General features: G+C 37.3%; 1 protein-coding gene across 2 annotated transcripts; it reads right to left on the reverse strand.

Annotated features, from left to right (window-relative positions):
- Window positions 1-2,613: 2,613 nt before the first annotated feature.
- VSTM2A (V-set and transmembrane domain containing 2A) lies at window positions 2,614-27,660 on the reverse strand. 2 transcript variants are annotated; one of them, XM_041398400.1, is made up of 5 exons: window positions 27,157-27,660; window positions 24,738-24,904; window positions 23,736-23,786; window positions 20,037-20,373; window positions 2,614-4,134 (listed from the first exon to the last, which is right to left on the reverse strand). In XM_041398400.1, exons 1-5 carry the CDS (start codon window positions 27,233-27,235, stop codon window positions 4,046-4,048), a joined length of 723 nt encoding a protein of 240 aa, XP_041254334.1. In that variant the 5' UTR covers window positions 27,236-27,660; the 3' UTR covers window positions 2,614-4,045. The 2 variants fall into 2 exon arrangements, with proteins under 2 accessions (XP_041254334.1, XP_041254335.1); XM_041398401.1 differs by having other exon boundaries at window positions 2,614-4,256.

Here is a 27,660-nt window from a genome sequence, read left to right on the forward strand (position 1 = left end):
AATCACAGTAGCACTGAATTAGATGAAAATGTATGAACTTCCAAAGAGTCCTATCGTTTTTGCCATGGTGTCTCATGTTTATACCTACTTCTGATCTTTGCCTTCGGGTTGTGCTGTAATATAAATATTCAATATTGAGAATGAAAAAGAAATAACAATTACTTCTGATAGATTCTGTGTTTACCATTCAAATTTTCTAGTAGCTTTCTTAATAGGAGCTCTGAGGAACCATCGATCTTAAGTTAGTCTGCCAAGATTTTTTAAACCCATGGTCTGAGCCCTCCTCATGCTCCACAAATTTCTTTGCTAAGTTTACCAAATACAATTAAGAAAGAGACATTCAAATATTTTATGAAGCAATTTCTATGTACACGGTTCCAGAGCTTAAAATAATATTTAATAATCATTGAAAAGGAGAAATTTTAAGACAGGCTCTGTTGCAGTACAAATCCTTGGTAGCAGTACCAAAATGCCATGGATCTTTTTTCCATGTAATACAAAGGCTGTCATTGACACCTCACTGGACTGGAACATGTTTCTTTTAGTATCTGATGATACATCAGATCTCAAAGTGTGTGAGTGTAGATAGCATATACCTTAAATACAAAAGTGTTTCATACTCACCCATGTTTATTCTTCTATGAAAAGCAAAACCTGTTGGAAAGACCTGAAGAACATCACCATATGCAGTGAGGCTTTGGGGACACAAATTGAGAAGCATGAGTCATGTAAAAGTCCCTCTCAAAACTGGACTCATTTTGTAAAAGGGATAAGGACATTGAGTTGAAAGATGTTACAACTGCTAGATGCAAACTTCCCTTCTAAATACCCTACTCAATAGGGAGATTTTCAGGATTTAATTAAGCCACTTTTTAAAAAACTATTTGTGTTAAATCCAAACGAGAACTGCACCTGGCAGAAAATTGTAGTAGCTTCATTCCTGCGCCAAATATTATTCATAACAGAATTCCTAGAAACAAGGGTGTCTACTGTATCTTAACTTCCATTTTGAGAAATTCTTAATTTGAAGAATAGCTGTTATGACACAGTTTAAAATTTAGAAATGTAATACCTGCTCCTGTTGCTGCTGCATCCACACAGATTGGCAGGAAGTAAAGCTGTTCTCTAGATCTGCAACCAGAAGGGCTCAATCAGCCTCATCTGAAGAATTTGGGTATGTTGTTTCAAGAGGGAAAGGAGGACAATTTCTGTGTCCTCTTAGCATCTAATGGAAAATTTAAAGGCTTTTCAAACTCCTACAGATTTGTCTTTTTTTTTTTTTTTTTTTTTTTTTTTTTTTTTTTTTTTTTTTTTTTTTTGCTGGCACAGTTGTACAATAGCAGATCCCAACATGGCAATATCTTCAGGCTTGCATCACACTAATCCAAGTGGTCTAGAATTCTGCTTTTAATTTCAGCTTGTTCTTTAATCTGAATTCCTAGTACATGGTGGTTCATATCCAAGCAGCTAACAGCATAAAGCAAAACACAGTACCAGTTTAACACAGTAACAACTTAAGCAATGTGAGGCTAAACTGTGCTGTCAAATTCCATATGCCATGATGGGTAGTCTCTATGTGCATACATGGAATATTCATACAAGATATATGGATACAGTAAACAATACAGTAATGTGACATTAAGCATTTGGTTCCAGTTAAGACCAATGGAAACTGAAGTTTTTGAGCTCCAAGCAGGAGATTCTCACATCATCCAGTCACAGATATCTGTTTCAGAAAGAAAATGGAGATTTTTCTCCAGAACTCTCAAAGTCTGGTTCCACAGGTGTGTACAGAAAGTGAGACTTCATAAAAGCTCTGACCCTTGACTTTTTCTTTCCTCTTCCTGTCCTCTCTGATCCACAATATTGGCTTGGATTCAGAACATTTTAATAGGGACAGTTTTTGTCAGTAGCCTGATAAACTGTTATAACTATGAAGAAAAACTTTCTCAATATACAACACTCTAAGTGGGTCATAAATTTTATGTTGAAATAAAAGAAATTTTATTTCTCCTGATGGTTACACCTGATTTGTTTGTATTATGCCGAACTTCCGCTCACTTTATTACTGCTAAGACTTGTCTAAAACTGAAGAAAGACTGGCTATTCCCAGTCAAGCTTATACTACAGAATTTATGGAAAATTAGATCTGCGCAAATATGTTATCATGTTCCAAAGCATTAGGTTAACAAAATATTGATTCTATGCCTTTATTTGTTCTTTATCCTTTGAAAGTAATGGGGGAAGGCATCGGACTTATGAGCATTTTGAAACAAAATGTTAGGCCTGTACACCACAGACTGGGGAGATAATAAACATACTTTTAAAATTTCTTCTGCAGTACTTACGAAGTGAGGAGAAATCACACAGCTGACCACACTGCAGCTACTTAATGCTGCTATAAATAGATCATAATAAGCATGTGGTGTATGTGATTGTCTGTGCTGACAAATGAAAGGGTGTGAATTTTTCAGCATCAGTGGAAAGATGGGAAAAAGCAAAAAACCTTCCTGATTGCAGCTGCAAATGGTAGCAATTTTTGCTTCCTGCATTAATGAGTGTAATTCATGTAACACATATTACATCATTCAACAGCAAAATTCTCACATTCAGTTCACAGACAAAAAGTATTTTAATTAAGAATATCAATGAGTAATGACAATCCACTTTCAGAAAAAGCAAAAAAAGACATTTCTTTGGCCATGTAGAAGGAGCTGTGATGCAAATATATTTTATCAGTGTAATAAATTCACTCTCCTAAAACTCTTTACTAAAAGAACATCCTTAAAGACATGTTCTGGTTTATTTGTCTGTTTTCTGTTTCTAACCTTCCTTTATGTGCAGTATTTGACTGCAAACCTGCATTTTACAGTCTCTAGTGATTGAATCACTTCATCTTCTATAAACATCACAAGTTCAAAGAGCTTTCAGCATCTGAACTCCAACACAACATACAAACTAAAATAATTCATTGTCTAGAGACCATAACAAATTTTAATGTGCATTTACAGAGTAAACAGAGGGCTGAAGGGGATCAAACCATTCAAAGTGAAGGTATGCATTACAAAATCCACACATTACGGAATTAAAAACTAAAAAGTGGTGTTTTTGTTCAAAAAAGGAAATAAAGATGTTTCTTGGTGGCACGACATATAGATAATATTAAAAACTGGCTTGCATGAGGACCAAAGTATGTCTACTCTGAAGTTATATCACACAGACTGTAAGCAATTTACAGAATTGAAGTTGGTTTTGCATATACAGGAGTTGCAAAATTAGAGAAAACACACTGAAATATAGAACGCACACACACAAAAAAAAGGATGTATATATATAAACCTCCACATAGTCATCAGGGGTTGGCCTAAGTTGGTACTTGCCATCACTGAACAAGAAACAAATAGAAAGACAGGGGGAAAAAGCCAAAGAGGGAAAAGAATAGTATATAGAAAAGCAAAAAAAAAACCAAAAAAAAAAAAACCCAAAAAACTCAAAAGAAAAATATCCTCATATGTTTTTCAGAAGCAACATCCCCTAGTTTGCTGAGCTGCTTAGTAGAATATTCCTATTCCTCATGGGGAAAAAAAAAAAAAAAAACAAAAAAAAAAAACACCAAAAAGAAAAGAAAAGCAAGACTTTTTTGTAAAGTTTGTGTGTATTCTATTTATGTTACATCACTATAGTTTGTTTCATTATTTGGCCTCTTTTTGCTTCCAGGCTGGAACAATTCTTTCAGTGTAGGAAACCAAATGTCATCCATGGTTAATTCTGTAATACTGAGGACTCGCAGGCCAACCCCTGAGAAGTCAAGGATGAGGCTTCTCCTTGCCGAAAGAAAAGGAAACTAGGTCTTGCTGTTACAAAACGTTTGATTACATCACACCAGTTCTCTTCAAATAAAATATCAGTGATACGCCAAAGAAAATAAGATATATCAAGAAAACATCTGGTATCCTCTTCTTTTTATAATATTTATTTTATTTTATTTTATTTATTTAGTAATTTTGTTTGTACTTCCTGAAGAAGGTGCTCCTTGTGTAGAGATTTAGAGTACATTGGGTGCAGAGTGGTGGTTGGAGGTTAGGGTCAACTTTGCTGTCCGCTCCGTGGATTTTACAGGCGATTTGCTCTTTGCTTTAAGAAGAGAAAGTGATATTGGAAAAAGTCAGCACTTTTAGATTAAAGCAAAGCACCCTTCACAAAGCCACAAACAAGAAGCAGGACAGAAAGTCCATGGCTTGTAGCTATCCTCGCACCTGCGGAAGAAGTTATAAGATATTCGCTCATCTTGCAGATTTCCAATGCTCCTTATAAGGCTGTTTTAAACATATACATTTATTTATTTAATTAGCTCGCCAGGTTGGCTCTGGTGCCCATGAATGTCTTGGCATGCACTGCAAACAACAACACATACAAAGTATTTCAGTCCCAGGGAGGGTTTTTTTTGGTTTTGATTTGCTTCTTTTTTTTTTCTTGTCTGTCTTTTTAAACAATATTACCCAATGAAACCATAAACCAAGAGGAACAAAACCAAACACCTTCCACGTCAGAGTGTTCTTTACAAAATAATTTCCAGCATCACATCATTGGCTACTAACAAAAAAGTCATCTAGTGGCTAAAGTGTGTTTTCTTGTAAACCAGAGTAGGTAGACACAGGCAAATAACTGCTATTTACAAGGGGGAAACAGACTGCCAAAAGGTTTGGACTATTTATTTTTTGAGAAGTTATACTATCTCAGACTTTGTTTTCTTTTAAAAAAGCTATGAAAACAATGGTCTGTATAATTATTTCTAAACCCACAATTTCAGTATGGTAGCAGAATAAAACCATTCAGGGCTAGACTGATTAAACTGAAATGTTCACACACCAAGGGCATGAGTATTTAGTTGTCTTACATGCCAAGTCTCAGTGCTTGATAACTCCCTGTATCATTTGGAATTACATTCAGAATTTGAAACTAATTACTTGAAGTCAAAACTATAAATGTAATTTGGTAGCACTGTAAGTAGAAGTTCAGCTTATAACAGGTTGATGCTCGATTAATAGATTTTATATCTGTGTCATGTATTTGAAAAGAATAATTATTATTGATGGTTAGAGGCATCAGTCCTATACAGGGTAGCAATGGTGTTATAAGAAATCCATAATGATGGACTTGTAATACATTGTTAGGGCTTTTAAATCTATTAATCATGTATAAGATATTTTTGTAAAGAACTTAATATTAAACTAAATTATGGATTTCATTGCAGCCCCCAAAAGCACATTTATCTTATCATAAAGAATATACAGAATGAAAGCAAAAAGAAATCCAGGCAAGTGCTCATTTTTTTAAAGTTTTCAGATGTAACACTGTTTTTTGTATCTGCAAACTATAAGTGAAGCAAGAAGTATTTCTGCTCCTGTCTTTAGGAATTTTTTCCTTTTTGAAATGGGGTTTAAACTAAATCACAGATTTTAGATAAACACTGCTTGCTTTGCTAAATATATGTTGTGAGATGTTACATATATAGCAGTTTCTATAAAACACTCCTAGTTCTCTGTCACATACACAAGAACTTGTAAGCAATAGTGATATTTCAATTATACATGTGCGAACTGAATTGCTAAATAAATATTAACTTTTAAATGAAAACTTGTCTCAAAGACATTAATAACACTTTTCCAAGAGAAGTCCAAGGGAACTTTGAGCTTAGTTTCTACTGAAAGAACACATGAGTGGGAAGCCCTGCTGTTCTCTTGCCCATCTGATAATGATGGGCCGTAGTTTGCTGCACTGCCGTAGTTTGCTGCACTTCCCAGGACACTTGTTCTGCATTACAAACAAGCAGATGCACAAGCAAATTTAATGCAACTTTTTCCTGTGTGTTGTTCTCACACTGATAATATTTATGATCTTGAACCCAAGAGCTCAATTTCTGGTTTTGGTTTTACTGCAGCATGACTTTGTTCTTTCTCTCTGCAAAAGCTAGCAGTTGACAGATTTTTATGAAAGCATTTCTTTCCCTAACAAGGTTAGCAAAACTGAGTTAGAATCTTTGCTAGTATTAGGTCATTTCTTGATGTATTGAATTATTTTTACTTGTTTTATTTTATTCAATATTTTTTCTTTTTGATTGAACTAAGGAAATATGTCTCAATACAACTCTAAAGAGGTCTTTAGAGATACATTTTGTCTGCACAAAATACATATAATGGAACTTGGAACAACCTCATTAATGTATTTTAAAAGAGTTTTTTATAGCAAGTAATGATGTTAGTATTTAAGAATTTTAAAGCTATGCAGAAGAGAAAAAGTATAAGTTTAACTTACAATATGTCACAGTAGGAAAAGCAGCACCATATGTGCAGACCAAATAGTCTCTGATTTTTGTTTTCATTTTGCTTTTTTCAATAAGACAATGTGTAGATCCCCAAATTAGGGGGTAATATACAATGCATACACACAACCTTTTTATTTAAAATGGTCAGTTTCTGACTAAATCATGACATCCCTCCAATTAATTTCACATGTTCTACATCCATTTTCTTCTCTAAACAGCAAGTTTGTTTATTTTGCAGGGAATTTAGACTAGAGTACATGTAGTCAGTGCAAGCTAAAGCAGTTCTAAACTTATTGGAAAAAAAATAGGGGAAATAACAACTAAAACAATTTCAGTTTCTATGTGAAAAGGGGACTATTAGGATTATTAGGAAAAAAAAAACTGTAATAGACTGTATCCTCTGCAAGGTTTTAGGAACTGGTTATTATATCACAATCTGATTTAATAGTTTCCAAAATGCTGTTTAATCCAAACAGAGAAATTTTTGGTCATATATCAGCCCACACAAAATTGACTTGAAATATACAATGACATATATGGCTATTAGGTGTGCTCTCACCTTTTTAGTGATGCTTTATGAAATAAAACTGAAGTTTAAGTATACTCAGATTTCATTTTTCTTTTCCAGAGAAGAATTGTGTTTTTTCTTTCATGAACCTAAATATTTGTTTATATTTTGCAAGAGTCAAAGCTGCAAAGGCAGAACAAGAACATAGCAAAACTGAAAGCAGCTTTTTTTTTTTTTCCTTTTCCTGTTCTATCATTTTTGCTCATATTTTATTACTTTGTTTTTCATCTTGAAAAAAAAAGTAACACAAATTATTCATAAATTTCTGTTTTGACTTAGAATTTGGAAGTCATATTGTGCTTAAATCCAAGGCTCAATTCCACAGTATCCAAATTCAGGCTTCCATGCAGGTGTGTATTTAGTCTGCTATTCTAACTAGGAATTGAACAGTATCACCTGAACTGTGAGCATGTTGATGTAAGTTAAAGCTGTCTATCTGACTGTGGATTTGATAAACAGATTACTCATTATCCCACCATTTCAAGCATTATTTTCTAATTAACAAAATGACAGCTAAAAGAAATTTTATTGCGGGTCAACAACATTGGGTAAAGCTGAACTGCAATTATGTAATCCTCAAAGACATTCACTCGGAAGAACTGTCAAGTAATGTATATGTGTATTATTTCTGCATTATTAGTTAAACTACACCTGATGTGTGGGTCAGACATTCTCACTGCTCTCACAATTTCACCCGTCAGCCATGGGGACCCAGTTAAATTCTTCTTGTGATACGTAAATCCCCATTAGTTGTCTTTTATTTCCTGCTCCTAATATATATCTAAAAGGGCAAATGTCCCTGAAATAGCTTTCTCCTGTAAACAAATGCTATATTGCCAAAGGCATGTGATAATGAGTTTTTGTGCAACAGCATGAGATTAGTTCATGACATTAAAGTGTTTGAAACTGTGTTTTACTCGAATTTATTATTTACTTAAATGTTAAGAACACAAAGAAAAAAAAAATAGTGATAAATAATTGTGACCCTAGTGTTCAAAATGAAAAAAGTTTCTGTCACAAATGCTTGCATTTTAAGGCTCATGGTGTATGAACCCCACAGCTAAACATCAGTTTTGCTGTGTTAATTAAATGAATTTTAGAGCACCTAATTATAAAATAAAGCCACCAGAAGTTATAAATTCTTAGTAAAATGCAACTGGTAAAAATGTTAGTTACTCATTCCATGCCTGAATGCAAACAGGCAGGACCCCTTGCCTTCACTAAGATATTGATCATACAAAATTTGTGTATGATACTTGGGATTTGGGGATGCAAGCAGGGATGGTTGAATAACTTTGCCCATTTATTTTCACAACTGGGTGAAACACTGACTTGAGAACAAAGCAACTGCCTCAGGAACTAAAATTTCAGCATCCTCTATTTCTAAGAATACCTTACGTGGTAAACCACCCTGGGTCTCAAAGAGTTTGCATCTGCCAAAATTGAAGTTTAGTAAGTTTGACATTCCTTGTGCTTTGTAAGGTTTAGGATTTCTCAGGGATGTAGTAGCATCCAGCATTCTGAGTCTCAACAGCTGTCAGAGCCTCTGAAAATTGTCTCCTTACACTTGTCCGTACAATGCACAGTGTATTCTCATACAAATAACAGAAGGAATCTGAAAATTCAACAGTATTTCTTTAGTATTTTACTAAACAGATACTTTAGGTAGGGTATCATTGAGTTTCCTTTAAGTAGTAACCAACTGATCACAGGAAAGAGTAATGCCTTAGTAGAGTCCTGGCTTCGTGCTGACCAGTGCAGGAGAAATACAGCCAGTCACAAAAAGTTCATCCCAGATTCTCTGTACAGATTACATTAGGCCAAAATATCAACACATATATTTCAGAGACATAGATTTGGGCTCTGCTGGGTATGAGTTAATTTTGTTGTTCTGCTGATTTCTGAAATCACAGAGCTGTTGAAACCTTGGAAGTTTCATTTTTCAGGAATTTGCGCTGAGGTTTTCCATCTTCAAATGCCTGGTTTTGTAACATTTATCTTTGCTTTACACTGTTAGATTTGAAATACTCTCCTTGTCAGCCCCAGTTGAACCCAGACAAAATAATAATTTTGTATTATTTCCAGGTAAAGTAAGTAAAAGTTCATGCGATACCTGCCTTAATTTTACTGGGGACATAAATTAATCATAAGATTACTTGGAGGATATTTGCAGTTTTATTTCCATAACTACAGGTAAAACCAAGTATGACTGATTTTATTTGAAGTTTTGTTTGAACATGTCTCACACAGGTTTTCAATAAATAGATTCCTCCCCTCTGGCCTTTGCTATCATTCTTATTCCTCTGAATTGCATAAATCGCAATAGTGTATATCTCTTCTATAGTGATGGGATAAATATGCCCACATTCAGGAAGAAATTTTCTTATCCACAAACCTAAAATCCCCTTTCCTTCTTTGGGGGAATGACTTCTGAACTGTGTTTTAGGGTTCAGTCATCTGTGTTTAATTCTGGGAAACTGAATGACTGAATGAAGATGAGCAGTAAGTATCACTCATATTCAATGGAGACCCCTTTTTTTAGGCTTTTACTCCATCTTTCTCCATTGGCCACAAAGTAATCAGCTTAAAATAATGTGATTTGTTCATCACACACTGCAGAGGACAAATGACTTTGTCTCACACACCAGAAGAAACTTAGAATAGGTTATGTATTGAATTTCCCTGAAGTCTACTTAAGACTTTGCATTCAGCATGTAACTCTGTTTATCTGATGTCTATTCCTTTTCTGTTAGTGATACCCAGAAGAGAAGATGGGAAAGAAAAACGGGATTCTAGATGGATGCTTAATCCTTAGCTTTTACTAGATAAGGCAGCCAGAGGTGTTCAGTCTTGTAATGAGGCAAAAAATATTTACAACTTTCCAACCCTAGAGGAGAGAGTTCTTCCAGAAATCTGAGCCACAATAACTTCTGGAGCCCTTGGTGAGCAAAGGGAGGTCACAGCCTTTACCTTGCTGCCAGCTACACCTCAGGTCATGTTCTATGCAAACTTGAGATGGAAATACTTGGAAGAGAAAAACTAGAGGAGACTTAAAATATTGGTAGCTTGCAGGAAATACTATACTTGGCTTCCAACAGCAGTCCAGAAGAAGCCATAGCAAAACTAAAAAAGGACAACAGATAGCAGTATGAAAGGAGAACGAAAAGGAGTGGGACTTTGAATGACTTCTTCATTTTCACAATGCCAAGATGGACAGAAGTAGAATTAAGGGTATACTGGTGTAAAATAAACTGGAATTTTACATTCAGATCACTTTCTACATCATTCCTGACATTAACTCCTACCTAGAGAAATATTTAATTCTTGTCATTTTTGTCTTTCTACTAGAACATATCTGAGAGTCATCATTCCCTGTTTAATTCTTAAATAAGTTCTCTTGTTCACATCTCATTTTTAAGCCTCATGAGTAGACCCAGGCTTCCTAATTGGGCCATCATGCATATGAAGAAGCTAAGAGAATCTCTAATGCCTTTCTCAAAGATGAAAATGAGATCACCAAAATGATTCAACCCTGTTATCCTTTTGCCTTGAACAGAACAGCGGGAGGTGTAAGATCCTTAAACATATAATTAAAATGGGCTGTTCATCAACATTTATAGATGTTTGTACTTTTCTGATGAAAAGAGCCAAAAGTGACTGTCGAGTTTGAACACAGTTTCTCAGAAAGATTAAATGGATAGTGTACTTGACTTAGCCAATTTCTCCATCTTCCTTGACTTTCTCAGTACAATGGCATTCTGCCTGCAGTCACAAAAGTCCAAATATCAGCCATTTGTAGCAGACATCATACTTCTCTTCTATGCTTTAGCTGGTGTTTGGACTTGCAAAATTTTAAAATCTTTTCACATGTGTAAGTAAAGCATTGACTTCAGCTCTTTCTATTTCAGTGAGGGAGTACTTTTTGAGAAAACGGTTGCTGAAAGAGGTGTTTGCATACAGTCTGTGAAATATCAGTGTTAGCTATTTAAATAAAACTTGCGTGAGAAGCAGTCCAGGCAACAATGCCTGTTGCACTCCTTCAAAGCTTAGGGGGAGGGTTGCAAGCCTAACCAAATGCAATTGATAATCATTATTGTTTCAGAAAAACTGGCAGTAGGTTTTTTGACTGCTCTTATGAGCACCGGGCACTTTTCCCTCTCATTCTTTCCTTCCATCCTATCTCTCAAAACCATGGAAAAAATACCTTAGACCTTTTTTTATGTGTGACAGAAAAAATATATACTGGTGCATTTGTATTTATCTGTATGAAATGGCCTTTTCTAAAGCAAATGCAATTTTTTTTCTTTCTGTTCTGTGGTAACTCATCCTCATACTTTTATATCATTACTTTACTCTCATATTGTTATGCCCTCTACTGAATAAAGGTGGAATTTAGCCTGTTAACAAAAATGCTTGAATTGACTCATTTTTTTAGTAGCCAGCTTGTGCTGTTGCAACTGAACATGCCTCCAACACAAACTGCTCAGCATTTTTGTAACGTGTATATAAATTTGTGCCTATTTGATATACACCACATTTAATTAAACAGTAAATTGAGCCATTCTTGAAAGATAAATTTACAACAGGACTTTTATTTGAAGAAAAAGTAAACTTGTCCTTTTTCCCCTTTGCTTTTTGTATCTTGTTAATTTTTTCATCTACTGGAAAGAAAATTTAGGTGGGTATTACTAAATATTACACTATAATCCTCAACATCACTGTTATGAAAAACACATGCAAAGAAGGTATTATAACAGAGACAGAATAAAAAATCTGATTTTTTGTCAATATTTCAATATGCGACATGCAGTTCCCCTTTTATCATTTTTCACACTTGGCACTTAGGCTTATGTTTGACATACAGTCAACCCAGCTTTCTTCTGTTTATATCATTTATATAAGAACTATTTTCATTAAATTCAGCTATGTTTCCACTGGATGAGTGTGTTTTTTCTTCTGTCTGATTCCTAGATAGCAAGTGTTTTGAGGCAGGGACCATTCCTCTGATCCTTTGTTTGCCTGGTGAATAATGCAGTTGTTACAGAGATTAGAACAATGTCTCTGACTAACAGAAGGCGCCTCTGTCTAAGAGCTATGACTCACAAGTTTTTAATGGCTTTAGCTGGAGCAGTTTAAGATGATAGTGCCTCCATCTCTCTGCCTCCCCCTCTTATGGAAATTAAATCTCCAATAGTAAAAATCCCCATGCCACCTATTTACTTATCTCAGTTTAAGAGCCCTGCTTTAGTTTATCAGCTGTCATTGATGCCTTTATGACAATATAGAGGCTGGACACTGTCAACTAGGAAAGCTGAGCAGTAGACACTTATTTCCTCTTACCATCCAGCTTTGGGGCAATAACTTTGGATTGGAGCAAGACAAATACTTTGTCGGGCATAATTTTGAACTGCTAGAGATAAATGAGTGTTCATAATCTAAAGCCCTCACCCTTGGTATTTCTGTTTTGCAAGTTAAAAAAAAAAAAAAAAAAAAAAAAAAATGCAAATAATAATTGTAATTAAAAAAAAAAAAATCACCCCTATAGCCACAGTACACCAGTTTGAAAATTGTGGACTGTGAGAATGAAGCTCAAAGTCTTTGGCCAAATACGTCTGAGATGTGGGATCAATTATAACCATGAAATGTCATTAATCAATGTTCAAAGGCTCTTCAGGTAAAAGATGGCCATTGAATAGTAAATATTTAATGTGTGGCAATAATTCAGAAAAGTACAAAATAAGTAATTGACCTGTTATTTTGTCAGCATTTCAGACAGGCACAAACCTATGTAGTTATATTATCTAACATTAGAATTCTCCCCAAGGGCCATGTACCCTCTGAATGTATAGCTCCCTGTGAGACCTACTCCTAGTTCTTGCCTTCATGATTGATTTGTTGTTGTTCCTTGACAAAATATTTTGTCTTTTCAAGTTTTTCTTTCAGTAGCACAGAATGAACTGGAGATGGATACACCATCTTCTGTTGCCTTGTTGAAGTCATTTTTATAATCCTTATTGCCCTGTGGCTGTGATTTGTGGCCAAAATCCTCAGTCAGCGTCACAGGAAACAAAAGCAGCTGTTTTACAGCAGTAAAACTAGCAATAGCAGCAGAAGTAGCATCCAGATTTTTTTCTTTGTATTTTTGTTGGTTGATGAACACACAGATTGACTGTTTGAAGCACTATAAACAGGGCTGTGCAACTAACTTTCACATTTTTATTCACAGAAAATTAGGCAGCTTTTTTCCAAGATAGTAGCATTCGTGAGTAGGTGGGGGATCAAACTTCAGTGAGATGGATCTGACTAGAACACCCACACACAGACAGGATAACAATTTGCACTGCCAAAAAGTACAGTGGCAACTTCCTTATGATACAGTAAAATGGAGTTTGGAGTAGTTTTCTCAAGGAAGGCAGCAAGATCATTAGCTTCTCTTCAAATACTGTCCAGTTTTGTCATCAACAAAGAACTGATTAGTGCTCTAGCATAAATATAGAAACAATCTCTGGAATATCTTTAAACCTTTTAAATTATTTAATAAAATATAAAATTCCTCTCTAGGGAATAAGAAGCTACTGATAATGTTGAGCTTTCTAGCTAGTCTAGGATAAGGTTTGAAAGAGAAACACTAGAAAAAAGTTGACCAAAGTTGAAGAAAAAGCACACAGAAAAAAACTGAAGCAACAAAACCCACCATCAATAATGCTCTCTCCCCCTGAATGTGCAAGCTGAAAAGAGCAGTTTTCAGGTGTTTTCCTTCCCTTCATTCAGTTCCCAGAAACCTTCACTGTCCTAAACTTTATCAGATGGTACCAGCAGAGCAAAGCTTCAATTCTTCTTGTAATTCACTCTCACATTATGAGTAGAGGAGAATTCATCTTCATCCTCATCCTTTAGTCAAATTTTTTGCTATTTTAGATGAATGACATCCTTTAGACTTCAGCAGAGTTGTATCCGTTCCAGCCAGCAGATAATTACACCCATTCTTTTCCATTTTATGTGATGCAAAGGACTTTCATAATGAAGTAGGACACCATAGAAGGGAAACTTCCTGCTTCTCATCTGAAAAAAGCGAAAATATCCTCTGCTTTGCTGTATATCTGTCATGTAACAAATGGGTTGTGTTCTGAAGCAAGGAAATCCCACCAGTTATTTCAAGATCAGGCCCTGTCACATATGCTGCAATCTCTGATGACCCAGTGCAATCTGTCTGATTGTGAAGTAATGAAAACCAATTTGAGTGAGTTGACAAAGAAATCATACACAGCTTCCCCCCCCCCCCTTTTTCCCCTCTTCTTCTTTTATTTTCTTCTCTTTGTTTACTGAATGTGTGCCCACCTGTAATCTTTCTAGTAGTATGTACCAAATAAAGTTGTATCAGGCATGTAGAACAGAACTACTCTGATTCTGCTACCTTGGGAGCTCTTGAGTGGTCTCTTACCAGATCTCTGCATGTGAATTTTGTTTTAAACATGAGATTACTCTGAAAAGCTTATTTTTAAGCAGCTAAAAGAAAGGAAGAGATATGATTAAGTGCATATGTAGCAATCACAGACAGTGATCACACACTGGTAATGTTACTAAAAGAATAGGAAAGATCTCAGTACATGTCCATTATATAAATTACAATGTAGATGGGTGAAGGGCAAAATTATTTTGTTAGACTTTGTACATTTAGTTTCAACTGTGTCTGTTCTCACTGTTTCATGAACAGCTTCATAAGAAAAAAATAATTAATGCAGCATCCAAATACCATCATTTTTACAGAAATACGAGTTACAGTGATGCTGTCATATATTTAACAACAAATCCCAAATATTGTCTCAAGAAATTTCAGAAAACCATTATTTTCTCTTGTGATTCATTATTAGTGTTTAAACATGGGTATAACTAAGGTTGAAAATAACATCTCTGATTTCAGAAAGAATATGTTTGTAATGAAGCATACCCAAGTACTCAGTCTGGTATGGGCACATGGGATTGCACAACTGCGCAATCTTGTAGAACAAGAAAAAGGAACAAATATTAGCTGGTGATTACTTTCTCTTCTTAATTCCCAAACCTGTGTTTTTTATAAAAGGGATAGAAATTAGTAGAAATTTTCAGTAGTATAATATCAGTGACTGGCAAAGGCAATGAGGGATGCTTACAAAAAATAGATAATATGCTTGTATCAGGAGTTAGAACTGCAGATACATCAAGAAGAGTTTGTTTCCGGGTCTAGGTGAACTAAGCACTAGGAAAAGGATTTTAAGTATTTGTATGCATTTTGTTCTATCAATAATCACACATATAAGATATTAAGATGTGGGTTTTTAAAAGAAACTTAAGGCATTATTGAGTTGGTTTTGCACTGGAAAGCCTTAAAAAAACCCCAAAGGGTGGAGGGTTAGCTGCCTTAAAGGTGTTGCTTTGTCAATTAATTTATTCAGAGCACATTAGCACTTCTAAAAGACATTTACAGTTTCAAGGCCAAGAGCTAACTAGTTATTAGGGCTACATCAACTAACATGGCTTGAGTTGATTCTATTATTTTGAGAAGCTAAAAGTAGTAGAGCAGCATCTTTTCATGAAGAGGAAATCAAAGTGTATATTTCAGGTAAAAACAGAGGTTGCAGTGCATAGAGGTGTAAATTGGAATTGTGTTTTTGTAAGCATTTCTTAGAACTGCTGAATAAGGTTCAGAACAAGAAGAACAAAACTGTTATTGGGTTTTTGCTTTCATGAAGTCCAAAGGAAACAGAGACATGACTTTTTGCTATGCCACAATCACAGTAATGGTTGGTGCCTCCCAGACTTATGGGTACTCAGTTTCTAAAACAGTAACTATGAAAGCCAAAGATTCTTTAAGGGAAGAAAGCAATAATGGTGGCTGTCGCCTTGGTGAAGGCTAGAGCAGAAGTGTTGTTCCTTTTCTTTGAGAGGAGATGGAACATAAATTAAAAAGAATTAAAAAACCCCTACATGGAAACTGGTTTATATACTAAAAGATTCCAAACTGGACATAAAATTAGTGCTTAAAATAGGTTGATGACAAAAGTTTCCTAGATTCTCTAGATAAAAGTAGAGACAGGAAGTAATGTCCTCAGGTTATCAGTAAGAACAGACTGAAGAAAAAAAAAATCCTCCTTTTTTTTTGCATTCATCACTGATGATAAGCTTCTCAGGGTGATTTATGATGCCAAGAATCCAGGTCATTCTGCCTAGGTAAGTACCACCTTCTCCTTTGAGTTACTTTTCAAGTCATTTGTTGGAACACTGCCATCACCACAGGAAGTTTTGGTATGTAGATCGCTTAATAGATGAATTTGTTACTTCACGAAAGAACAAAAAGTTGCTAGAAATGTGCAGAGTCTGTATATAAGCAGGCAAAAAATTGACCTAATTGTCACTTCTTCATTTGTAATTCTCTGAGACTGATCCTCTTGAGTTTGAAAAGCAACTAATGGCTTTGAGTTCTTTAACAGAGTATTGGCAGAACAGGAAGAGCTTGGGGGATATACTCATTCTCAGCACAACAAATTCTTCATCTGGTTTTGCTGCTATAAATTTTGAGTGATTTGAATGCAGACAGCAGTTAGTTTCATCCATGAAACAATGACATTTGCTGCAGTTTAGATATTATTTAGCTTCCTTTCACCTGAATTCATTTTAGCTCTTGGACCCCACCTAATTCCTTAGAATTGCAAAGCTTTGTCATACCTCTGTGCTTTTACCTTTGGACTATGATAGATTGTTATGAATAATTCAGGAAAAAATATGTCTGTCACTCCACCTGCATAGGACATTTTTTGGATGTATGCAGATTACTCTGTCAAATTACTCAGATTCCTATTAAGCTGTGATGGGATACTTCATTTGCTGCAGCCCATAATTATGAAATGAAAGGGTCAATCTGTGTTAGCTTTGACTTCTGCTTGCCTAACTTTTTTGACTTTGAGATAGTTATTTAGTGCTTCTTAGTATATTATATGAAGAGTCTGTGGGAGATGTTCTCATTATCTATTTCTTCCTGTATTGAATCTCCATTAAGCTTACTGTAATAAATATTTTTTTTACACTCACATAATATTTTTCACAGCAGTGCAAAATACCAAATGGGCCTCGTAGCACATTAATTTGTCAGCTGTGGCTATATAGTTCTCTGACAGTTATCACTGATATTCTTACTCTTAAACAGAGTAAGAGAATAGCAGAAGTATCTGTTCAGTTGGGAAGTGCTGATGTTTTAAAATGGTAGTGACTGTAAAATGTTTTTACAGAGCTACATAGTAAATATCTATTGTTAAGAAACAAATAAATTCTGCAATGTACTTCAGGATAGAAGAAGTCGAGTAGAGTGTTATCTACCTTTTAAGAATAATTTTTAGGGACAAAATAATCATATAATCAGAGTCAATTTTTTATATATTAGTAGCCAAGTTCTTCAGCAGTAGCTGAATACAGAATTCCCAATGATTTGACAGTGTCATGTTTCCCATTGTAATTGTATTTCACAATAATCTGTGAGCATGGCAGTAAAATTTATTGTTTGTCAATAACTACATACCCGCTCTTTATACTGGAGAATATTTTATAAAATTACCTAGGGTTAGTAGTACTTTTCTCTTCAAGCATTAGTGCTGAAGTCAATGCTTTACTCAACATGAACAAATATCACAACCTGTACATCTTCCAAGTACAAATATGTACTTAATTATGATACATTTGTATTCAAACGTGTTTCAAAGTTCTAGGCTGGAGGAATACATTGCTTACATATAATGTAATCACACAGCAATCTTGTGCACGCATAAATATGGTTAGCATGATGTAAAAGAAGAAGACTCTGATAAAGTGAGGAAGTTGTGTTGATTCTGTATCATAAAAAGATAGACTATCAACACCTATGAAACCTCGTTTTTGCTTTATTTGAGGTCTCATAACTGACATATCCCTTCCCTCAGCTGAAGTTGCTCCTCTAAGTTAGATAAAGCTCAAAACTCCCCACTTCCCTGTGCTCCTGTGGGTATTTCTATTTCTGTAGAACAAAGATAAAATGGAATGAAAATCCAAATCTCACCCCACCTGGAAGATATTCCAGGCCAGGCCAAGATATTATCAAGTAAAGGAAACCAAATCTTGGTTCTCAGCAGTTTAACTGATGTTTAAAATCTGATGTCAAAAATACCACAAATCATTTGTGTAGCAAGTGACCATTAAATTGAAATTAAGCATATGAGTGATTCCTGGTACACTTTTATTTCTTCAGTATATAAGCTATACTTCTGATGAATGTAGCACTTCTCTGTGCTGTGTCATAAAAAAATGAACTAATAAACTAAATTATATTTTATCTGTTCATTTTTAAGTTATTTTTGATTAGGATCGTCTGTACTTGATCTGCATTAATCTTTGCTCAAGTAAAAATTAAAGATTCTTTTTTTCTTTTTTTTTTTCTCTAACAAGGGCCTTTCCATGTAATAACCTACAAGATCTCAAATAAGAAATGTCCAGTAATCAGCCAAGACATTGCTTGGACTAAGGACATACACAATAGTATAGAGAAAATTATATATCCAAAATGATTTAGTGGATTAGCTGTTTTGTGCACACATCAGCCGCAATGCAGTATAGTCCGTTACTACATATTTCATAAATCTCTGACTATTTTAATTCATTTCACATAGGATGAATAGAAAGCAGAATTTTTCCTTTATGGAAAAGTCTGCTGCTTTGAAGTGTAAGAGTCCAATGGAAAATAAGAAGTGTGTACGTTTATCTGAAAGGAAAGCTATGGTAGATTGTGGTTTTAAATCAAGTGAAATATTTATTTTCTTTTTAGAGTTCAGATATTTTTGGAAGAGCTTAAAAATGAAAGTGGCTCCATTTCAGGGAAATAAAACTGAGTGTAAATTAACTTAATTTTTAAAAGTGTATACAGAGGTAAAATATTGATAGTACATGCATCACCTTTTTTAACAGCAGTAAGAATTTTTAAGAATTTATATGAATTATCATACTGTTCCAATCTGTAAGGAAATGCATTTTCCTCACTAAAAGAGTCTTTAACTTTTATTGCCTGTAACTTTTAAGTGATTTCACAAGAGGTGTGCTGTGAAATTTGTTGTAATCACAGTTTTTGACTCAACAACACACTAGCAGAAAAATGATGCATCAGAGTTAGCTTCCATTACATATTCTAAGGTAAGCTGTAATTTTGTGCTTTACATTGGCCCTCAGTTTAAACAGAAGCAACTCAGAAACCCTTAAACTTGAAAAGTTTGTTTTCCAGAGGATATTTAATAATTTACAACATCTCAGTTTTTTTATCTTGTCCATTTCTCTGTTGCCATCATAGAGAACTGCACCTCCTGTATATTCATGTACTTTTGAATAACTGTGAATTTTATGGTATCAATGTAGAAAATTAAGGCTGATATTGATTACAGGTTATTTTTGCAGTGGTGACCAAAATCCCCCCAACAAAATGTATAAAATGTTAATTTCTACATGACAGAAAATGAAAGCACTGCCATTTTAATCCTTGATTCAAAGCCAATGATCAAGCACTTGAAGATGACAAACACACACTCTGTGATACACCCATGGTCTTTCTAAAACCTACACAACAGAGAAACTATCTGATGTCTTTAAGGTCCACTTAGATTTAGAAGTCAAGTTCCTTATGAAAATAGGATTGTCAGTGAAAGTAGATTAATTTTAACACATGTTGAAGATATAAGTTAGGTGACTGGTGTAAAATAACTTAGGAAGAAACACATCTGGATGAGTGTTTTATTTAATTTATCACGCAGAGACATCTTAAAATGAGATGAGTCATTCACTGGCATGCCCCTGTCTCTCCACACACACTACAGGGAAAACTAAGCTTTGATTTGAGAGCTAGCCTTAGGTGGGTAAAACTGGTAGAGATAAAATCCACGTATAGAAGTTTAAGGTTTTTTGCTTCTTCTGCTCAGAAACTTATTTTTTCAGATTTCAGGAAGTAAAGAGATAGCAGGAAGAATAGAACCAGAGAGAAGGAGGAACAAATGAGCACCACACTCTTCCTAGTCACAATTCCTGGTTACCTTGTTGATTTAACCTCCTTTTTACATGCTGGTAAGCAATCAAATGAAAGCTCAAAATGCTTTACCATACCTGATTGTGGACTTTGTTTGGGGATTTTGGCTGCTGCTTCGGGGCTGGAGGTGGCACGTACACGCTGATTGGCAGAATTGTGGATGCTACTTGGGACAGCTGCTGAGATGTTTTTACGAGGTTTCATGTCTTGCAGCCACATTGGGGATGCTTCAAAGGCTTGCATTCGCCGAGAGTGGCTGTTAGCATTGACTTTGAGAAATGCCTGGGCCTTGTATTCCTGAAGGTCTCCATAGTTGGCATCGGTCACCCTGCACTCATACAAGCCTTCATCCTTTTTCCTCACTTTTGATATCTGCAGCTTGTGGGAGATGTCATTCCCTTGTACTTTCACTGTCTGCAAATTTTCCAGGAAAAAAAAAAATAGAGAAACAAACATTGTCATAAATTCTTCTTTCTTAGGAAAAATTCTATGGGCATAGCACCAATTTACTCAATGGTGTGATTGTGCTTACTGCAGGGAAGTTACATCAAAGATGAGTATGGCTAATTGTATCTATAAGGATGCCTTCTTTCCAAATCTGCTTAGATAGTTTGCTCTGAAATTTAATTAGCCTCAGAAAAAAACTCCAAACTACCATGTTCATTCCAATTAATTGCTTAAGATCATGAACATTCTTAATGAGCTTTCTGATGTAAACCTAGTATCTGTGTACTTTATTGGTTAAACCTTTCCAGTTAGTTGGCTTTATTGAATAATTCAGTTTCTGAACTAGTGCATTAACAATTTTGTTGGAGATGAAGATTTAAACTATGTAAAAATAACTATTTATTAGATTAGCTTGTACTCTTCACTATATTGAAACTATATTTTACATTCATTTTGTCTCCTTCAAGTGTGTCAAAATTTTTGATATTTTTTTTTCTGTTAATGATAACAAGAAATATTGTCAGGTTGTTTCTTTTGTCTTGTTTATCTGTGTACTTATTAGAAGAACATGTTCAGAACTTTTTTAAAAGTTGTCAGCTAAAAAAAGACTCCTGATTTATTTTTAATTCATTCTAATATCTGAGGGCAACATAACATATTTTTATTTCTGATAATTAAAACACACATGAGTAAATTATACATCCAGAAATGTGTGATCAGTATTAAGATGCATTGGGAAAAGTTAACACAGTTTCCTTTCTGTATGTTCATCACTTCAGAGAACTTACATTTAATTAATTTTCTATTACTCTCTATCTGAATTAATATCTGTTGCCCCACAGGAAGCCAGTTAAAAGGCATTCCACAGGACATAAGTCTTCAGCTTTGAAGAATTTCTGAACCTGGTTTACTTCCACCATTGCATAAACATGGATGCAAAGGTTGCTTTGTGTTTTATCAGTGACAGCCAATAAGGAGACATCAAGATGATGAATAAATACATGGTAGATCACAAAAATAGAGAACCACTAGACTGAAGCTAGACACATGTTATTGGGGATTGTACAATATATTGTTTCTGACAGTTTGGCCTACTGTAGTAACCAGTGTTGGCAAGGCACCTATTATGCCTTCTTGATAAATTGAAGAGCAATACCCATGAATATGTCATTGCTTTAAGGTACTGGATGGACTTTATTTCCTGATGTGTTGTACCCAGCTCTGAATTTATACTTGGCAAACCGAGCTGAAAGTATAGATTATATACTTACAGGCATAATGTATGCAATATTAATTGCACAGAAAGTGCTGGATAGTTATTTAAATCATATTCAATAACAATATATATCTCTACTGAACAATTCATGTTCAGCAAAAGGATTAAAGAAGATCCGTATGAATGGAAAGAGGATTGGTAGGTCATATTGTTACTTCATTTGTCCCTGTGCAAGAGCCAGAAAATTAACAGTATTGCATAGCCCTGGTGAAAAACAGAATTGTTTTTGACTTTTGCATTTGAAATTTAGAAAATCTTGCAGGCAACACATATGCATGTTTTCAGTTTGTGCTACTTTATAATTTAGAACAGATAGAAATGGTGTATTTCTACCCACATCCAGCATTTTAAAAAATATTTATTAAATGTACTTTAGTTTTCTCTTCATTATGATAATTTACATTAGTACTAATGGAGCTGTGTATGCCTTAAAAAGAAAGGCTACATTTCTAAAAAGTAGATAAAAAGTAGATTTAGACATCTAGATAATGTTGACTATTTTTATTAAAAATATAAAATAAATGTTTTATGCAAGCTTATAGGAGCATTGTACATGCCTTCTTATGAATTACTATTATACATAATGAAAGAGATTTGCAACTTCAAAGATGAGACAAGCTTTACAGTCTATATTGTGTCTCAGTTCTTATGGATTACTTCAGGGGTTTCAAATGACCCAGTATTGATAAGGAATGAATTATCTGCTAGCCATATGTCTAGGAGAATAGTATCCAAGGACCACATGTGAGCCTCATTTGCAAGATAGTCTACAAATGCAACTGAAGATATGGTCCATGACACAAATCCTCTCTAGTCGATGGTGAAAGTATCACAGAAAATGTAAGTATGGCTAGAATATGTACTGTAGGGAACACAAGATACCTGAGTCCTCATTTATAAATGCTCTTCAGCTACACTTAGGTGTACTTTGACCTGATGTATTATCTGGTTTGTTATTTGTAGGCATCAAAAAACAGCAGAGTAAAGGATTTGTCAGAAATTATTCCCCTTTATTTGTTGCTGTTTTAAGCTTTGCTGGTACTTAAAGCCTTGTCTGCAGCTAAAAAACACTTCCAAAGCGATTATGCCAGGGAAAGGGAAAACCCCTCTAGGCTCAAAGGGAATATTCATGCTGCACTATCTGCTAAGTATCTGTGTCTTTCCTCTGCAGTGAGCACCACACCATTATCCACCACCCTACATTTCTTGGGATGCTGAGGGAGGATGATGTGACCTATTCTGAGGTCAGAAGCAGCCTTCTGGCTGTGCCTGACTCAGGACATGAGTCGGCTGTGGAAGGCATTATCTCCCTGCAGAGAACAGCTGCAGGGAGAATAGAGCACCGCTGCTTTTTAATTCTGTTGAGATAAGATTCTGGTATAATCTCCAAGCAGCAGATTGGTAACGGGCGCCAGAATCTCACTTTTGTAAAACTGAGTCTCTGTGGTCAGAAGTTGAGACTGCTCCCAATGGGGAGGTTTTGTGCAAAGCTTTTCTGAATTTTCTTTCTGCCAGCGTGTATGGACCTGAGAAAACACTCGTTCAAGCAGCTGCACACCTCGCTAACGGAAAGTGCAGCATCATGGACACATTTCAGCCTCAAAACCAACTTTGGAGTGCTAAGGCAGACTCAGCAGTTGCCCAAGGTAAATTAAAACAAGAAATGCAACGATGGGTGCAGGCTGAATTTTTCACAGGGTATAAGCAGGGTCTGCCAATAGACTTTGCCTCGGCCATACTGGTCGATGACTCCATGTCCAAGGGTGTGGGGGGCTGCATGGGAAAAGTCTGTCCTGACACCCTCTGCCAGGGCCGTCAAGGAAGTAGGAAGTGGTCACAGAATGACAGAATCAACAATTTAGGTTGGAGAAGACCTCTAGGATCATCGAGTCCAAGCGTTGAGCTGCAGGCTGCCAGCTACCCACAGTCTGCGGCGCGGATGGGGAGGAGATGCGGGGCAGGAACTGGCTCGGCGCTCGGAGGCGGGGTGGACCCTCCCTGGGAAGGGACCCGCCGGCCGGCGGGGACTGCCGCGCCCTGCGGCGACACTTACGCTGATCTTCGTGCCGTCGCTGTCCAGGTCCCGCTCGGGCAGGAGCTCCACCTGCAGGGAAAGGAGCGTCGCCGTGGGTCTCCGGCCCTCGCCCCGCTTCGCGCCCGCTCCCGCTCCCGCCCGGCCGCGGAGCCCTTGGAGCGGCGCGCCGCGCCTGCCACCTGCGGGACGCGCTGGAGACAGCCGGGAACAGCCGGGGAACAGCCCGGGGAACAGCCGGGAACAGCGGGGAATAGCCGGGGACAGCCTGCACGGGCGGCCGAGGAAGGCGGACCCGCGGACCCTCCGCCCTCCCGCCTCGCATGGGCGTCTTTTCCCGCGCCCCGTGAGGAGGTAGGAGTTGGCATAGGGAACAGCGTCCCCGAATGGCAGTGTGAATGGGCATGGCTCTTCCTGCCCCAGTCAGAAGGGTGAAATCACGCTGTTGACTGATTTTGGGTTTTTACTTCTTCAGGGGCATTGGTTCCCCCTGCGTCCCCCGCCCCCTCCTGCGTGTGCCCTCCTGTGGCAGCTGCTTACGAAGTTAGGGCTGCCAGCTCGACTGCGCTAGCTGGAAATTGGAAGGCAGGTGAAGGATCTTGCCACATGGGAAAGAAAAAGATTCTCACGAGGAGCAATCTTTGAACAGCTGCTTTCCAAGGGAAAACGAAATAAGGAAAAGCAATAATAATATTAATAATAATAATACACATAAATAAAAAGGGGGAGAGGGGGGTGTAGGGAAATAGACTTTGGAAAACCTGTATGGTTATGTGAACAGCCCTAGCTGCATAGTGGAAGTGGAAGACACCAAAGGCACCAACGCCTGAGGTGGGCATTTTTCTCTGCAGGTTCCTGCTCTGCCATTTCGTAGTTCAAATTAAGTCCCTTAGGGAGGGAGATACAGAACCTCTCTCTGCTCCTTCCCTCTGCTTTTCCCATCTTTCCTTCTCCCTTTTCCTCCCCATCCTTTCTGTAGCATTCTTCAGATGGTTTTAAGACTCCATGGAAGAGGATCAGTACCTGAGTGCCTGTCACCTCAGCACCAGCCTCTTGGTCCTCAGCTGCCCGCAGAAACCACCACTGGATTTCAAGGTACACCGAAGTAGAGCCACTTTGGAAAGCACAAGACATCTCCACATTCTGCCCTTCAGTGGCCGTGACATTTCGGGGAAACTCTGTGAATTTTGCTGTAAAACAAATGCATAACATATTGGTACCTTCTAATCATTTATGCTCTGCTTCTTGTGTTGTTTTTGTTTGTTTGTTTGTTTGTTTGTTTGTTTCCTCCCCTCCCCCCTTAAATTCTCTGTTTTCTTTTCTTATTCCCACTCTTTTCTTTTTTTTTCTCTCAAGTGTCCCACACATTATCTCCCCCAGTTTTTCTCACATCCAGGTATGTTTTTCCTCCCCTATGCACAAATCCACCCTCTTTACACTCTCAATTCTGCTCATGGGAAATGCTATAGATTCCCCTGCTTCCTCCCATGAGCTGGTGAAGTTTCACATAATTAGATCCAAATACCCTTGGGCAGAATGCAGTATTTCATCAGACACACTGAGGGATTTTGTACAAGACCATTTTAGGAGAGGAAAAAAATCAGACTGATTTCTTGTATTTTGTAGGGCTGGGCTGTAGACCTGTAAATTGTTAAACTTCCACTGCCAGCAGAAGCAGCTGTTGGCACAAGCACCTCTGGGTACTGTTCTGAGTGAGTGTTACAATCACTCCTCAAATTTCCTTTTCAAAGGCTTCACCTGACTTAGTTACTCAGATTCCGAGAACCTCTACTTGCATAACCAGACCAAAAATCAATTCACCTTCTGTTTCTCAGTCCCAGCAGACACTTTCTAGAGCTAACCTTCATATTTGTATCTCAGTCCTTCAACAAGATCTGCCTATTTCAGTTCACCACTACAAGGTATAAAAGCTAATGCTGATAGACATTGTGCAAGATATCAGTAATTCTTTAAGTCTCAGTCTTTACTTCCTTCTCATCCTTCCTATCACTCACTTTAAAATTGTGCAACATAATGAATCATGATAGTCAAGTGAGGAGGACTGCAGAAAAACAATCTAATAAATAAATGTGTTTCAAGAAGAGGAAAAATTGGAAAGACTCTGCAATGTCGCTTTCTGTTATGAATTGCTACAGATTGACTAGAGCACATTATGATCTGAAGGAAATGTGATGCGAAAGAAATATTGCTCATTGTCTCCTCCCCTCTTCCCCTCTCTTTATACAGTGTTCCTAGCCAACCTGGAATTGGTGGGATAATTTGGTAACCAGTGTTATTTCTCTTTACCCTTGCATCTGTGCCTGGCAGCAAATACTTTCAAAGCTGATAGCTTCATATTCCACGGTGCCCCTTTTTCAGACCCCCACCCCCCACCAGCCAGCCATTGCTAGTCACCGACTTAAACTGCCAAAAGGACCGTGCATTTTGTACGTTCGGTGCTAGTAAGTTTGTTTTGGGGTTTCTTTTCGCTTTGCTCCTTCTCTCCCCTCCTGGTCAGTACGTGCGAGCGGCGTGGGGACAGGGAGGGGAACACTGCCGGCATCCCCCCAGTGGCACCTCGGAGCGCGAAGCCGCGGGGAGCGGCGGGCAGGGGCGGGCGAGCAGGGGCAGGGGGCGGCGGGCAGGGGGCGGAGGGAGGGGGCAGCGGGCTCAGGAGCGGGCGGGGGCAGCGGGCGCGATCTGTCCGTGGTGCTGACGGCGGCGCCGCAGCCCCGGGGTCCCGAACAGCCGGCTCCTGCAGCGCCGGGGCTGCTTGGAATGCAAGGCGCGCCGTTCGGCGGAGAGGGAGGGAGGAAGGCGACGCGGGTGGGGGAGGTATTCAAAGGAGTCGATTTTCTCTTTTTCTCCCTTTTTTTTTTTTTTTTTTTTGGTGGGGGGTGATTGGTAGAAATGCACATAGTCACGGAATAGGAATGAAGGTCTGACTGAGGATTGCAGGAAAATAAGTGAGGAAAGGGAAGGCAGCACAGACTGCAATATTTTAAAAGAAGCAGTAGGTTTAGCCAGCCGCCGGTACTCGGTCTGAAAGCAGAAATTATGCATGCACGGGTAGGTGTTTATTGTATGCAAACATGCCCCTGTAACAACATGCACAACTCAAACACATGCATGTCCATTCCCCAGCACCCCTTTACTCTTCTGCAAGGTGCCTGCTGTTTCCCTCTTTGCATTTGGGTAAAGGAAGCCTTTTATATTTCTACTTTGGGGAAACTTCTCACTTCTTTTCCTATTTACAGACAGTTTTGTCTGTACAAACTAAATGTAAACCTGATGCTTGGTGTCCTAATCTCCTACACATTTTCATTGTTTTCCTTCTTTTCCCCTTTCTTCCTTTCCCCCCCTCCCCCAAATCCCATTCTCAGTCAGTTCTAACATAGAAAACCAGACAGACAGACATATATTTGACAATAAGTGATCTTACCTTGGGTAGAAAGTCCTTGTTGAATATACATAACTGAAAAGAAAATGAATCCAATATAAGCTAGAAAGATCCCCATCATTCCAAGATGAAAAAGTCACATCAGGGAAAAAAAAAAAAAAAATCCAGAGATGTCCTCAGGAAACAAAGAACTGATATATAAGTGTATGTGTGTGTTTCAAATATCTGAACAGAAAGAAATTTGCAATGTTACAAAAAGGCTCTGTATTGTAGACCTGGCTGCGACACTGGCAGCATTCTGCTGCTCAGTGGAGTCTTTTTCTTTGAGAAGAGTGAGTATTGCAATACAGCGTGGTTCAGATGAGCTGTCTCAGGCGCTGTGTTGCTTGAAGTCCAGATACAGACTATAAAAAACACAAACCGTTGAAAAGTGGGTATCAGCTGCCTTCTGTGCCTTTTTTCAGCTACCTGGCAGCTTCGTCCAACGTCAGCTCTTGCTGCTCAGGATGGCGTGATGACTGCCCTCCCTATACACTGATCCAGCTT

This window comes from Onychostruthus taczanowskii, unplaced genomic scaffold (genome assembly GCF_017590055.1).
Source record: "Onychostruthus taczanowskii isolate IOZ18803 unplaced genomic scaffold, ASM1759005v1 scaffold146, whole genome shotgun sequence".
Lineage (NCBI taxonomy): Eukaryota > Metazoa > Chordata > Aves > Passeriformes > Passeridae > Onychostruthus > Onychostruthus taczanowskii.